General features: G+C 37.3%; 1 protein-coding gene across 1 annotated transcript in view; it reads right to left on the bottom strand.

The window, feature by feature from the left end:
- LOC127419456 (receptor tyrosine-protein kinase erbB-3-like) overlaps positions 1–14,174 on the bottom strand; it is a 28,979-nt gene extending 14,805 nt beyond the window's left edge. The window contains exons 1-9 of the mRNA XM_051660843.1: positions 13,691–14,174; positions 6,836–6,987; positions 6,261–6,441; positions 5,294–5,419; positions 4,615–4,677; positions 4,316–4,434; positions 4,043–4,184; positions 2,153–2,266; positions 1,648–1,765 (exon numbers count right to left, since the gene is read on the bottom strand). Of these exons, the coding sequence (XP_051516803.1) occupies positions 1,648–1,765; positions 2,153–2,266; positions 4,043–4,184; positions 4,316–4,434; positions 4,615–4,677; positions 5,294–5,419; positions 6,261–6,441; positions 6,836–6,987; positions 13,691–13,772 (1,097 nt within the window). The 5' untranslated portion in view covers positions 13,773–14,174. The remainder of the gene's footprint in view (positions 1–1,647; positions 1,766–2,152; positions 2,267–4,042; positions 4,185–4,315; positions 4,435–4,614; positions 4,678–5,293; positions 5,420–6,260; positions 6,442–6,835; positions 6,988–13,690) is intronic.
- Positions 14,175–16,876: the final 2,702 nt, after the last annotated feature.

The raw sequence follows: 16,876 nt of genomic DNA, 5'->3' as shown, positions 1-16,876 counted from the left end.
AAGGTTTGGAATATAGGACAGACTGATTACGGCACAATGTTCTTTGGGTCTGAGAAAGCTTATCATAGACTAACGCACACAAACACACAATAATATTAAAGAACTACCTATGTCATTACTGCTTTTGGAAAAGGTCATTAGACATCAGTGTATTGCTCCCTGCTAATTCAGAGTCTGGGGTATGGAGCTTTAACTTCTCTCAAAAGATTATGGGAGAAAGATTTAAACTTGGTTTTGGAGGAGGGAGTGTGGGCTAGGGTTCTAAAATTCATCAAGTCTGCATCTAGAGATGCAAGGGTGCACCTTATGCAATTCGAGATTTTACATAGATTCTATTGGACACCCTCTAGATTGTATAGGGTTGGTCTGAAAGACACACCCACCTGCTGGCGATGCCAATCAGAAGATGGAGACACAAACCATGTTTTTTGGTGGTGTGTTAAGATCCAAGAATTTTGGTTGAAGGTTCAGAGTTTTATATGTGATGTATTGGGCACTTGGGTTTCATTTTGCCCCAGACTCTGTATTTTGGGCGATGGGGCAGTCATTAGTATAGGGGATAAACACATAAAAAATTGGGTTCTGACCAGTGTTATGATTGGCAGGCAGGTTATTTTAAAGAGATGGAATTCGGATGGATCTCCCCCATTTCCGGAGGGTTGCAGCTTTCAAGGAGGTGTCAAGTAGAAGGCTGGGGTTGTGGGATTTGTTTGATAGGAAATGGGACAATTATTTAGTGTTTTTGGGGGACTCATGGGGAGGGGCTGTGGAGAGAGAAGTTTAGTTTTAATTATGTATGATTATGATATTTTCTTTTTTCTTTTCTTTTTCTTTTTCTTTCTTTTTTGTGTGTGTTTATTCTTATATGTGACCACAATGGTGTTCATTGGGGGTCAGGGTGGGGTTGGTGATTGGGTAGGGGGAGGGTTAATAGTGGGGGTTAAATGTTAAATGTTGATTCAATGTATATATGCTGTGTTTTTCTTTGTTATATATCTATGAATCAATAAAAAAAAAATTAATTGAAAAAAAAAGAAGAACAACCTATGAATTAATTTTACAAAGACAAATTATAGCAATAATGGGTACACTTTAAAAAAAGTATTTGTTAACATTAGTTAACATCAATGATGTTAAAAATGAACAATACTTTTACAGCATTTATTAATCATGGTTAATGTTAATTTCAACAAATAGTAACACATTTTTAGAATCAAAAGTTGTATTTGTTAACATTAATTAATACACTATGAACTAACATTATTAACAAAGATGAATAACTACTGTAAAAAAATATATTAACACATTGTTTGTTCATGATACCTTAGGCATTTGCTAATGTTAACGAATGGAACCTTTTTATAAATTGCTACGGCAATAATGATGGTATTTCTCTGCATTACAGTAAGCTACATACTGAGAATTGGGGTGGTCGTTGTAGGGGGAATGTGTTTAATTGTCATGAAAATAATGTCACAATGTAAAAACAAATAAATAAATCTAAAAATATACAATGTTCTTTATGTAAAATATAATTTCCTTTCTGTTGATTTTTGGGTGAAATGTGAAACAGACATTTCTTGGCAATTTTTGTGACATTATATAGTATGTGTTTATAACCCCTATAGGTATTTATGTGTGTCTTACCCTTTGATACCTAAGATCATAAAATGTAGACTTCCTTGTATCTTGGTACAGTTGATAAAGCTCTCTATGTTACTGGAGTCCACAGTCTGTCTGTGATTGGCACCAGTGCCCTCACATACTACAGAGAGAAAGAAAGTAAATCAGAAACACTCTGTGCCAAGTTCTACAACAATTAGTGCCAACAGAGATGTTTGGATATAACAGACCTTTCTGGTGTGAAAGAATGCATTTTCTTAAGTCATGACTCAGCACATTGAGCCTTATTCATGAATCATGAGCAGAATGAATTTCTGTGTAAATCGTATGTAAAAAAAAAAAAAAAAAAAAAAATTCTTACACAAATGGTCCCTTCCAATTTATTTGGGACAATTTACATACGAATGGATTAATGAACGATTTACACAGAAACATAGAAAGGCCTTTGAGTGCATTACTTTCAGCTGCTGTAGTCCATTAAATAAATCACATAATGCTTGTATACAGTATAATTAGATGGGCACTTTACCTTTGGGACAGAGGCCAATGCAAGGCTCACACTGTTTATTCCCATTTTTCTCTTTTTCCATTTTACCAGGAGGGCAGCTGCTCACACATGCACTGCCATCCACAACAAAGTGTGCTAGAGAGAGAAAAGAGAGGAAATGGTCACTAATGAATCTGTTCTACATGCTGAAATCTTTCTCTCACAAAAACAAAGATCCACGTTGATGTTGTTTCTCACATTTTTGTTTTAATTGCTTAACACCAGGAACATCATATGACATCATGTGAAGTTCTGGAGTTACAACAATAAAAAGGAATTAAATTTTTTTGGCTTCTTAAATATATAAATCTCTGATTTGTTTTGCTCATGTCACTTATGCCTGATAAATAACAGCAAACGTCAGACTATCAATTGTACATTATGATTAATATGTATTATTTTACAATTCCTAATAAGTCACTAGCCTCACCTGTAATGTTTATTTTTTCCTCTCCAAAGCCAATTTTTACATGCATTCGGTGAGGTGAGTGTTACCTATGGAGCCACACAGGTAATCTAAAAGTAAAACACTGGGGACTGTGGTGTAGCACCATTGAAATCTGGCATTTGCTTAAACTTGTGTCATGTTTACAGTGCTCTTTGTGGTCTTTCATGGATACGTCACAGCAGTGCTGATGCACTCTCAATGAGGCATTTCATCCAAAGCTCTCATTGAACTCTCTCAGAGTTAATTCACAGTTCAATTACAATAATTTACTAGCTTATGCGTCAGTCCCACCAGGGATTAAACCGTCTACTTGTGTAACAGCCCATCAACACTAAAGTAAATTGCTCCCAGTATAATCAATAAAGCTGTCAATACTGGAAGCGTCCGTTGTGGCTGATTGACTCCCTGTTTCTGTTTTTGAAGTGCTGCAAAGCTACTTCAGCCACTTTATTTGCCCATCTGAAATAAAATGAATTTACTTACAAATATCATATGTATGTGAATTGTTTTGCCATGTATTTTATTTGCTATGCAATATGAAAGGGATAATGTACAGTCAGCCAGTTGATATCCCGAAATAATCCCTGACAGGGTAATCATGACTGACAGAATCCCCGACAGGATGTCTTATATCAACCTGTAGGGGTTTATTTTGCAATAACAACCGGCTGACTGTACATTATCCCGCATAATATTACACGGCTTCTAACCAAATAAATAAATACATGGACATAAAATATTGATTTGCGTTGAAATTGTGTAATTATGTGAGAAGAAATAAATTGCTGAACAGCTGAAATCCACCTCCGGTTCGCGTCAGAGTTCTTTTGGTGTTTATTTTGAGAAAATGACCGTCTGACTCCTGATTATTCTGCCTATTACAAGACCACTTGTCAAATAAACAAATAAATGGACATGAAAGATTGATTTGTGTTGAAATTATGTAATTATATGAGAAGACATAAATCGCTGAACAGATGAAATCCACCTCTGGTTTGTGTCAGAGTTCTTTTGGTGTTTATTTTATAATTAATGATCGTCTGACTACTCATTATACATCTTTTTACAATACTACTTGCCAAATAAATAAATAAATGCACATGAAACTTTGATTTGAGTTGAAATTATTTCCTTAGCTTACTGGTAGAGATCGCACATTGATCCCAGAAGTAGAAAGATGGCTCTGATACCTGGATGAGCTATCTGATCCGTGAGTGTGCAGTTGTTACTGAGAAATATCAGGCCACTAGATGGCGCCAATGACCAATCAGAACCGAGCATTCCAGAGAGCCATGTAATAAAGTTTAATAACGTCTGACTGTTACAACAAAGCATAAGCCATTATTTTCTGGCACGTGCTTTATTGAAATCTGATCTCTTTTAGCAGACTGTCAGTAATCTGGCCGCAGCTGCTTGTAACTCACCAGGACATTTGGTTACACAGATTGAACCAAACTGATACTTGGCTTCAGAGTTGGGCTCCAGCTGATAGGTCTGTTGGTTATACACAAGAGGCCAAGGGCAGTGAGGGACACAGGCACCTGAGTGATTGACATGCCGACAGGCCTGTGTCAAAGGAGAGAGTTTTAGAAAAGTTTGTTATAATGGTTTATTTTGTATTCATTGTGTTTGCCTCTGAACATATGTGGTAGTTCTAGAGTAGTGAGAGGCATGATGTTAATAGTGGTAGCACTCACAAAGCAGTCAGTGTCCCTTGGTCCAATGCAGCCTCCAGCACACTCCGTGTGGCAGCACTCATTGGGATTGGTCCCAAAACAGTGGCCATGGCACTGGGGCGCACACACTGTTTTTGTCACTGAGAAACACACATTCAAGACAGAAAAAACTTCAGTATTGGTGTTTGGGCTGCTTAGTGTTTATAAGTTGCATGGATTGCTGTGTATGATTATAGGTTCAGAAATAATAAAGTCTGTAAAAAGCATTAATATAGTGTTTATGATGCATAACTGCATTGAAATAAATCTCAGTTTCTCACATTTCTGGCACTGATCTTTGCTTGGACCCCAGCAGAACCCTTCACATGCAGCGTAACAGAAACCTGTGAAAAAAACAGAGAGATCAAATATTTGAATAGCTGAACAAGTTACTGCATAAATGAAGGTGAATTAATAGAAGAATGTCATTAATATTAAAAGACAATTTAATAGCACATACATGTTCTACACTTTTGTAATGAAATAGTTAACCCAAAAAAGAAAATTCTATCATTATTTATTTACTTATTGATGGAATTATTGACCTTCATACAATTCCAAACCTGTTTGCTGTTCATTTTCTGTGGAAAAATAAATTTTAACAAATCTTCACAAACATCTTTTCCATACAATGATAGTTTGCCAATGATAGTGACCACAGGGTAATAATCTTCACCACCCCAGTTACTTTAAAATCAAATATGGCACTTATGCTGAAGGCTGGATGTCATCAACATCAAACATCAGTGGTTCTCGAGTATCATGTAACCAAATGAGAAGCTTTGAACTGTTGAAATAAATGTGAAGAACTTTTAAAAATCCTTTTTTGAGTTCCATGGAAACAGCATACAGGTTTAAAATGACATGAGGATGAGTTAATAATAACAGAATTTACATTTTTTGGATGAATTAAAGACTCACACTTAGACAATCTAACGCACAAGGCCTAAATGCACAAACCTCTGTCTCCATTGTTCTGGATCTCAATGCGAGCACTACTGTCTCTGACAATGTCCAGCCAGTTGATCCAGGGAGCATAACTTAGGTTCCTGTTCTGGACGATCTGTACCCCCCCTTCCAAGATCTCTACAGAATCAACGACAACAACAAAAAATGTTCTATGTGTGTAGGGGCACTGTACAGGACACATAGAGTAGGAAGGAAAGCAAACACCTGTACTCAGATGCTTTGTCTAGGATTGTCTAATATTTAAGCCAAAGGTAAAACGTTGTGCAATGTGTGCCACTGTAAAAAAACATTTGTAAAAACTTTAAACAAATATAAAACTTGGTTTGACTGTATTGAGCATGGCGATTTACTTTAAGTTTCAATTACTGTCAAGGGAGAAGCAAAGAGGGGTTACACGTGATTCTCGGAAATGTCTGGGAGGGTTGGCGTACATAGTGCTTAAAATAGTAAGACAATGATCAGCTCAAACCAAAGATTCATGTGTCCTTTCAGTGCACTTCTGCCAATGTCCCAGATGAGTCTGAACAAGCTAAACGGTATAAAATATGCAATTTGAATAATGAGATCTACAAAACACACAGACACTCTTCTGCCAGGCTAAAATTCTTTTCAGTGTCTGTCTGTATAGAACAGTGCTCTAATGAGTGACATGGGTGCGTCAGTGCTCCACTATGCAAATGTGCCAGATTCCTAAACACTCCCACACATTTCTGTGAGCACTAGTGTCAAATTCACTGTCTGATAGTGATTCTGCTTTGAATCAATCTGTTGTATGAATTTGATTCAACACTTTAAGAGACAGTTAAAATACAGGTATTTCCTTAATGCATTCCTTTTTCTGTAACAGGGCGCATTTGTCTTATTGCGGTACTTTCCGTTTGTGTAGTGATGCAAAATCTGTCATTTTGTTTAGCTTTTTCACTCTTTTAGTATATATTTTTTTACAATCTTGTCTCACCTGTGAGATTGGTGAGGCCCAGATCCTCCAAGCCATATTGGCCTTCGAAGTTATGGAAGACTGAAAGGGCCCATTCCTTCTCATAAAGACTGCTTCCACGAATCACTCTGAGCTGGTCCAGAGGCAGCCTGTCGAACTGGTTCATAGCAATGAGGATGTAGCCTGTCACCTCTCTGATGCTCTGAAAGAGAAGAAGCAAAGGACAATCATGTTGCAGTAATGGTCCAGCATAGCTGTGGTTGTATTTAAAGGCATAGTTCACCCAAAAAGGGAAATTATGTCTTTCTTTCTTCCGTGGCACACAAAAAGAGCAGTTAGGTAGAATGACAACCTTAGTGACCATTTACTTTCATTCCATCTTTTAGCCAGGCAATAAACATTTGTAGTTGTAATCAGTTACAACATTTGTAGTTGTAATTTGGTTTTGGAACAACAAATTAATTGGATATTTAATTTTCAGGTGAGCTATCCTAATAATGGAACTATGCTAATAATGGAACTATGCTAATAATGGAACTATGTAATAATGATCCGTGATCAGTTTGTAAAAATGTATCACATAATCATTGTCTTACTCCAAGAAAGGAGAAATCCAGGTTCATCTCCATCTGTGTGATCTCAAGGTTGCCCATGACAATCTCACATCCGGTGTAGCGCTCCTTCAGGTTATTGTAGTGTTGTGCAGGAGTGCCTGTGGAGCTCAGTGCATTCTTAGTGCCAGTGCAAACTAGCGGGGACAGAAACATGATTACAGATATCTTATCTTGCCAAGAAATTAGTTTGTGGACCATTTAAACTGCCTATTTATGATATTCTGGAATATTCTTAGTAATTACAGTAATAATGTCTATGAACAAAATTTGAGACATGCTGTAGATTATTACAGACAATATTATTTATTTAAACCTCAGTTTGTTCAAAATCATGGAAAAGGCATTCACAGTGATATTCTTACAGTGGAAGCGTTAAGGTTATACTTTACAGCTAATGAAGTGTTATGTTAATACATTCAAAACAGTGTAATAATGGTCTGCATGGCTTCCATTGTACGTGTAAGTGTATTGAGAGAATTAGTCAAAATAAATAAATAAATAAATCTGACATTAAGTTGAACCCATTGACATTAAGTTGAACCCATTGACATTAAGTTGAACCCATTGACATAAAGTTGTAAATAACCTGGAATATTAAGAAATTCAAAAAGAGATTCACAATTGAGTTTCTATTTGTTTATAGGCACAATATATAAGGGAAAAAAAATATGATTTTTTTTTTCTCTTTTAAAATGCAAAAGAACAGTCACAGGCCTCTGTACACAAATATAGTCCTTTTGAAGAGGCTACTTCCACATAAGGCTTCCACTCAAACCGAAAGTCCCCAACCAGACTTCAAAAGAGAAGAGCAAAATAGTGGGACACCGAGATGGAATCCAGGGTTACATGCCTGAGGTGCATGTCAGCATTATAGTCCATTGAACTTTATGCTGAAGTGGCATGACATCTGACACACACAAGTCTCTCTCTCTTTTCCTTTCTCTCTTTAGTTCTTGCACTAGCTCCCTCATCTTGTCCCTCAGTTTGTAAAAATGACACACAATAGAAGCCTAGCAGGCAAAATGAGGGTTTCCGTAAAAACACAAATGTGAAGCTCGTAATTTTTATTTCTTCATAAATTCTTCAGTAAAACATTATTTGAGCTGTAAAGTTGTCTTTTAAAAACTTTCCTTTTGAGGTGGGATTACTTTTACAGGAAAATGAAGTGCTTATGTATTACAATAATAGGTTGTATTTAACCTGGAATATTCATTCACAGCACAGCAGGATCTGAAAATGTTCTTGTAAAACAAACACAGCAAGTTCTGACTTGTGAACATTAAACAGAATTTGCATTCACATTCACCAATTATCATACATTTTGAGAGGGGTTGAATGGTATATTCCGGGGACTGGCAGAGTGCAATATTCAGCTGCATGTATGGGGCCTAAGTCTGTATCTGGCTTTGAGATCTAGAGAGGCATTATTAATGAACAAAGCGCAGTATTGTCACTTAGCTATAAATGTGCTGCTCTGTTAATGTGTAGCTGTGTGTGCGCAGAGCTGAGATCAGACAATAGGATGGGTGTGAGGGGGGGGGGGGGTTAAGGACAAATATATGAGTGACTGCTCTCTTCCAGTTGCCCTCAACACTGGTCCATTCTATATGCGACTGCATCATAAATACAATCACTGCTGTGTATACAACCACATTGATTTTATGTTAAAAAAAAATTAACGTTGATTCAACAAAAGTGATGAAGAATCAACAACCGATTTGAACACTGATTCAATAACTTAATGTTGATTTTTGGTTGAAATTTTAATGTTGTTTCAACATTAACTCTGGGCGCAAAAATAATGAAGAACCAACATTAGATTGTAACGTTAATTAATGACATCAACATTGACGCATTGATGTTGACTTGCTATCAGGGTACTTATTTTTGAAAAATCCCAGAATTTTCTTCATATATCAGAAACAACACAGACATAAGCAGTTGTGTCACCAGTATTTCATTAAAAGTATTTAAAAATAAAATGTCCTTAAGCTTCCATTTTACTGGATATGGCATAATAAATGTGCATTTTATCACGTGGCTTGTTGAGTGTGTTACCACGGAGACCTAGCGCATGTGGAGGCTAATGCTATTCTCTGTGGCATCCAAGCACAACTCACCATGAGCCCCACTGAGAACAAGAACCACCTTATAGGTGCCATGAGGAGGTTAACCCTAGCAACCGGGCCAACTGGTTGCTTAGGAAGCTTGACGGGAGTCACTCAGCACGCCCTGGATTCGAACTTGCGACTCCAGGTGTGGTAGTCAGCTACCTGAGCTACCCAGGCCCCTATAATAAACTATTTTTAAATACATAGCAATAAAGTATATTATTTAATTAAATGAATAGCAAACCATTTCTGCCTCTTGTTTACTACACCAATTGAAGACTGACCCGAAAATTATATGGACACACTTAAAAACATATGAATGGCATCGCATTAGATAACAATACAATATATCCAATAAAGTGGAATTTACTTTATAAAAAATATAGCACACACACACTTTTGGAGTAAAACATTTCACACAAAGAAGTTTGTTAGGTTTGAAATAATAATACAATACATATATATATTTGTATTTGGACACTTCCTGGTTGTCAGGCCATCCTGGAACATGTCCGTTGTTAATGTATGATGTTTTTGTCTGTTCAATGTCTGTCCAAAACTTTCATGCCCTAAAAGGTTATAAAGGTAGCATGTAAGTTATTCATACGACTCCAGTGGTTTAATCCATGTCTTCTGAAACTATATGATCGGTTTTGTGTGAGACAAAGACCAAATTTGGGTCCTTATTCAATATACAGTAAATCTTGACATCCAAAGTCTCCCCTGTTCGTTTATGAGAGTAGCTCTTTCACACACTACCACGCACTTGACGCATACACAGAGTGCTGTATACAAACAGTGTTGCCAGTTTGACTATTTTGAAAATGCAGATGTGAGTTACAGTGATAAAGTCGCGGGTTGGGATTCTTTTAAAATGTACCACAATCACCAAAAAGTTGATGATAAATAATAGAAAATGAAAATGTAATGTCTTATTGACATACTGTATAATGATACCAGGATTGAGTACCTTGCAACTGCTTGTAACAACAAAGCATCACCGTCTTGAAGCCTGCACTGTGTTCTGGTCTGTTTCTCACCCAAACTATCATATTTCTTCAGAAGACGTGGATTAATCCACTCGAGTTGAATGGATTCATAAATCAAAACACATCATACATCCTTCAAAATATATCCATTTGTGTTTCAAAGAAGAAAGTAATACGAGTGTAAGACGGCATGAGTTTGAGTAAATGATGAGAGAATTATAACTTTTGGTTAAACTGTCCCTTTAAGTGTCCAAAAGTGTCTTTTATGTCATACTTTTTGAGGCATCTGTAGTTTACGTATTGGCTACAGTGCCTTTATCAGTCGAGTTTGAATGTGATATGTATCCAAGGGCCTTACCACATTAATGAATGGTATTTCAGTGATATGAACTGCTAAATTAAATCTGAGAAACACCCTCATACTACAGGCTATGCAGACATGTAAAGGTGTACACACCCACATGACTTGTGCATATTTGCTGTTGCATTAGTTATTATCTACATAGCATGTGCAGATTCATACACACACATACATGATGCCCGGACACTTATAATTTATGGATTTCAGTCCATTCAGAGTCCTGTTCATTTACACAGGCAATCTTGAGTCAACAGCACCACAGACAGGGAGCAGAGTCTTATAAGGTACATACAATAGAACGAATCCAGCAGTGCACAGTGACTATAGTTCCAAGAGCATTAACAGCTCAGAGTTAGGGTGGGGACTGGGCAGGTATAACGAAAAGGAGAAGTGGAAGAATCCATGAGAGAAAAGAAAAGATATAGGCTTCCATTCAGCAGTATGAGTAGACACATGGGGTAAAAACGAAACTAGTTTTAGTGTCAAACTGAAGTAAGAGCCGCTGTGAGATATGGAGTGAAACAAAAAAGACAGCTTCCAAAACACACATCCACGCCTATACACGTAAAGTTCTGCAAGTACAGACTGCTCCGAACTAGAGGCCAATAGATGAAAGTTCACAGTTACTGTCTTTTCACTCTTCTAGGAGATCTGCATAATGAAGTGTTGCATTCCACATCCTGACTCACATTTAGAGGCTTAGCCTATATGTACAGGCTTCCAACTGTTACTGTTTGATATCGCGCCAACGGGAGAGCTTTTTATTAGGTCAGCGGTGATGTCAACCACTGAAAAGCTTCTCCGTCTTGTTATAACATTACTACTTAAGTCCATTCCTTCCTATCAAACCCCTTGTATGTTCAAAAAGGCTTAACTGTAGACCCGTGACTGTAAAGTGTGTGATTAAAGAGTGGTTTATGACAGGGCAATAGAATCTCCCACCTTGCTCTTTAACAGCTCATGTAGAGTTAGTGATGTAGTTTGACTGGTGGCAAAATAAGTGATGTCAAAATGATTGTGGATGGCCTTTCACATCCTCCACAGTGCATAGAGTGAATGTTCTGTGGAAAAAGTGCTATTGTGGGGAAAAATAGCTATCTGTGTCCTAAAGCTCTTTAAGGAGAGGGTGGTTTAATCATTTAAAGAGTGTCAATACATCAACTCAACATGACTCAACACAGAGGCACAGATTGAAGTTGAGGATAATTTAATGAAACAACTATGCATAAAAGAAAGGTGATTTTGCCTCATTTGTTGTCTGCTGAGATTTTCCTATACAGATACTTAATACATGGCATCCTAATGCAGAATGAAGTTCTGATCTACACTGTAAACCCTAATGTTGTCATTACTGGAAATATCAAGTGGTTATATCTAAGCATTATTTGAAATGTCAAGTGTTTTGGGCTAAAAACTCAAATATTTATGTTCCTTGAACTTATTTATCTGAAATATCTATAGACTTAAGATTTTATGTTTTAATAACTCAAACAATTGAGTAAAAAATGCAGGCATGTGGGGAATACCCGTAATTCCTTGCGCTTCAATTAATTAATTATGTTCCCTTGGTCAAAGGGAACTTATGGGGCCATTCATTTAGTTGTCATTAAGAATTCACAGAGGTTTTAAGCTCTTTTGTAGAATTATTTATGTTGTTTTGTTGCACATACAGTAGTTTTGTATGATGACAACTTTAGAGTAATCTGTGTCCACTTTGGTCAAGTTGGACCCCGTTAATTTCAGTTCTCTTTGCACGTTCAACTGAAGTGCAGGTATATTTGTAATTTTGTGGAAAGTTACGTTTATTTAATGATGAATGGCTCTTACTTGTCCCATCAGTCCCAGTAGTGCTTGTGGTTTTGGACTCTACTAACACCTATCGTCCTGGATACTTGAAGTTTGTGCACCAAGTGCTGCCGCTTCACACCGAATAAGTTTGTTTATCTTCTGTTTTGTTACTTTTCTTCTTTTTCTGTCTCATACTACACACATCACTATTATGGACATTCTTGGATTTACTCAAAATGATTTTTTGCGCATTGTTGCGTGCTGGACTGTGACTGGGCAGCCGTGACTCACAAGCTCTCTGCCGGCTGAAAACAGCCTTTTGCTTGCACTTGCTGTCACACCGTTTATCCGTCCCAGTCAGCTGCAGGTTGTAACAGTTTATTTTATCACTCCAGCTGGGACCTTTGTTTGAACATTTTTTCTTTCCACTTGCACTCATTCTGTTCAGACTGTCTGGTGGATCACTCTCTAGCTGATACCATCACTCTGGACTATATACAGTTGACGTGGGCTCAGTTGTTGTTTGTAGTAAGCATATTGTGTTTGTTGTTTTATTGTTTGGTGTGCTTGTTTTGATTACATGTAGTTTTATGTTTGAGCATTGGCTGAAAGCGCTATATAAAGTAAATAAGTTATTATTATTGTCATTGTAAGTGGTAGTAACTCGTCCATTGCATGACACAGGTTGTCATGTACTGTCAACATGGCAGTGCCCATGAGGGGGCGACCTGCTCAATGTAAAATTAAACAGCTTTTATTGGGTTTCTGATATGACTGGAGTCTTCATCTCATGTGAGTGTACATCATTTTCAATATATTTTAAAAAAAGCTATTCATGTCTTTATGTGTAAAACTTTTTTATTTATCAAACACATAGTGCACCTTTAAGTGAACTTAAATACACAAATATTGGAAGACCTCATTACTCAGTTAACGAAGGGAATGAGTTTACTCAATCAGTTGAGTTAACTCAACATATTTGGGGTTTCAGTGTAGTGTCAGTTGTGGTCAGTGCCATTTGATGGTTATGTCTAGAAAGCCAAGGTAGTGGACATGTCAAGCAGTGCCAGCAGTGCCATCTCAAATAACCACATATTAATTGAGGTTCTACATGGACTATTTATACTTTTACAAATTAATCCGCTCACAGCACAGGACTAAGTGAACTGCAAAATGGTGAAAACCTTAGAAGTGTGTGACCATTCATAGCACCTGAAATATGATTTCCTTTATAGATAAACATTTTAACCTAAAATCTTGATGCTGGAAAACAAAAACATGTCTAACTATACCCAGATCGGGATAGGTGCCACATCTATTAAAGTTTAGAAGCAGAGAAACCAACAGGTGAAAAAGAAAACAGCGACTTGAAGGGGACTGATGAGGGGCAGAAACCCATGAGGAGGAAATCAAATTAACAGTTAATTTTTAAATTCACATGATTAGCAGGGATTGTTACACGAGGTAATGACATTTTTCCTCAGTAATTCACACCAGTCGCACAACTGTGTATCTTTTACGCCATTAAGCAACAATAGATATAAATCACATACTTTACCATAAAAAACGAATTAAAACACGTTTATACCTTCTTGTGTTTGTAAAGTGGCTGGTTGAGGTAGACCGAGAAATATAACCGCGCTGAGCGCGAGCACCTGCTGCTTCATCATCTTGACTCGTGAGTGAAGGATTGTCTCGAGGTGACACGAGCACACATACCGCGCGCTGCATAAAACCCAGAAACAAATTCCTCCCTGATGGAGAATGGACAGCGTGTAGATAATACTCCAGTGGAAAATGTTTAAAATTAAATATTGGCAAACGAAAAATGTTCATAAAACTCCTCTACTTGATTCTTTCGGCTCCAGTCCCTTGAGAATAATCCCTGGTGGTCCGGTCCCAGTCAAATTATCCGCGTGCCGGTGTGAGAATAATCAGAAAATTCCGCGTTGCAGTAGCACTCCCATTTCATTTTCCGCCTTCTGGTCAACGGATAATTTAATATTTACGAGGCTGAGATTACATTGGGATAGTAAGAAGGAAAATAAGTTGAAAGTATGACGCAGGCTCGTCACCACTTCCTGAGTATACACTTATGATGAACAGATTTGTATTGGCCCGGCAAAGCGCTGGCTTTTTACCAATCACTGCATGAACGCGCGGCGCTTCTCCACCCTTCAGAAGGGTGCAACAGTCTGTGACTCACACAATTATATTCGCAGGCCCTAATAAACAGCTTTCTTTTAGCACATATAGTTATGGTAATTACAGAAGTATTGAGAGGTAATAATCCAACAGGCATCACACAGACACTGCAGTCAAACTCCTGTCAGAGCAGTGCGGTTTTATGAGAGGCTCGTCATTTGCAGGGGTCTTGCATGGCTTTCTTGTTCACAGTGAAGAAAATGATTGAACTCTTGCCATGTCAACTGCTTAATCCCCCCAGTCATGCATATGAACCGAGCTATCACAAAAGGCACATTGTCAAGGGGTTTGGTGACTTGTGAACCAGCACCAGAACATGTCTGATCTCAACAGACGGTCCACTGTACAGTGACCCAGCTAACAATTTTTGGTTCCCAGAACACTCTGGGAACGTTAGTTTTAGGTTCCCAAAACATACATTTTTAAGGTTTGTTTTTGGTTAACCAGGAAAGTTTTCTTCACGGATATAGAACGTTGCCCTAACGTTCCCTTAATGTTCTGTTAATATTCTCTCAACCTCAATTTTCATCATTTATTTTATATATTCATACATTCATGCATTATTAATCATAAATAAAACAGTCTATATAAATAATCAGAGCACAATCCATGTTTTTGTTGATCCATTGTTTAATTGTTTACATAAAATAGCTAACATAAGCCATGAATCTAGGGACATTCAACACAATATCATTTAATAAAAAATAAAAATAAAAAAAACATGAAAACATTTTCATAGATAAAAATGTGCAAGAACATTGCATAACATAAATTGTAACTGTAAAAACTGATCAATTTTTCAACTTCTGATCAACTTCTCCACTTGAAAAAAACAGGTTAACTTCTTCCACCACCATGTTTAGTCACGTTAATATGCGTTATTAATAAAAATGTTATACCCTTTCTTATATGCTGAAATTAGAACTTTCCTGACCACTGACTTCCATATAAAAAAAAAAAAAAAAAACATATTTTATATGTTACTATGTTACCAACTTATATCAATGTTAAATTAGCGATCTGGAACGATTTCACCGTGACGCCATCTGACCAGCTTAAATATGGGACAAATCACGTATTGATTTGATACCGGATGCATAATTTTATCTTTAAATGCGGGGCGAACCCGTATTTTACGGACGGGTGGCAACCCTAGCTGGGTGGGACTTCAAAATCGTGAAGGAATGTCACATGCGACTCTCGCGAGACTTTACGCATTCCCAGCAAACATGCCCCTTTGGGGCCCGTGTGGGGCCACTCCGGGCAGAAAATTCGGTACCGCCGTGAAATGTGGGGCACGTGTGTTGAATCTTATACAACTTATAAAATCAAGTTCAAATTGTTCAAATTATTTTTATAAGTTAAAGCAATGAAAACAAATAAGTTGACATGACTTATTGATCATATCATTTTTTACAGTGCAGGTGGGGCCCCAGTGGGCCAGCCCAATAAAATGAGTGTGGGCTGCCCACACTAAGCAGAGTGGGCCCCCAGTGGGGCCAATTGTGGACCCGCAACATGCCCACAATATGCCCACACTTTGGACTGGGTCTGTCTGGCCTGTCCCACTGCGGGTCCAAAGTGTGGGCATGTTGCGGGCTCACAATGGGCCCCACTGGGGGTCTACTCTGCTTAACCCTAACCCCAAAGCACAGCCGGGTGTGCCCACAGGTTGTGTGGGCATACTGTGGGCACGGTAACTGGGCCACAGTATGCCCTGTGGGTGTGCTCAGTGGGTCCTCAACAAATAATAAAAATAGTTTGGTCTTACTTTGTACATGCAGAATACCACAACATGACTATTAATACTTATGCAGAATAATTGCACTTGTTGAAAGTGGCAGTTATAAACTAACAGTCATAAGTTTCAAATACTTACATTTATTCACAGCCAGGAAAAAATGAAGAATATATATATATATATATATATATATATATAAAATTGAGTACAAAACTGAGCATGGATTAAATACTAAGTAAAATGCATTTTATAAAACAGAACAATAACCACTTAGAATCACATTAGAAAACATTAAGTATAAATCAATCCCCTCAGGTAAATGTAAAAAACATTTGTTAGGGCATTTCCACCTCAGGAAGTTTCCCAGGGCACCAAGAATCTTTTGAGGAACTCAAACTAGTCGACTAATGCTGCAAGTTGGCATTTTAATTTTAATATTTTATTTACACATTTACGTTTTTGCATTAAATTTTTTCTAAAAAGGCTACGCCCAAATTTCTGTGATGTTAACGTTACTTAAAAAAATAATTATTAACAGAATAATTTAAAAAGTGTTTATCTGGAGCGGATGATTTCATTTCACATCAGGTCTCACAAGCTTCTCCCTTTCACTCGTGAAATATGGTATGTTATTCATGCTTCGTTCTTCATTATTATTAGGCCATAATTTAGGCCTGTATCACTTTCCAGTCGTATTTTTTGTTTAGCACTTGGCAAAACATAACGTGCAGGTTAACAAAGATTTCAAACCTGAAATCAGGGACGATTTCAATAAAATGACAGAAAGCATTTTGAATAATCCATCAGTGTTTAAAATTTGTTAAATGA

The sequence above is a fragment of the Myxocyprinus asiaticus genome, chromosome 28 (genome assembly GCF_019703515.2).
Source record: "Myxocyprinus asiaticus isolate MX2 ecotype Aquarium Trade chromosome 28, UBuf_Myxa_2, whole genome shotgun sequence".
NCBI lineage: Eukaryota > Metazoa > Chordata > Actinopteri > Cypriniformes > Catostomidae > Myxocyprinus > Myxocyprinus asiaticus.
The sequence above is the reverse complement of the archived record's forward strand: the minus strand, read 5'-3'. Positions and strand labels throughout refer to the sequence as shown.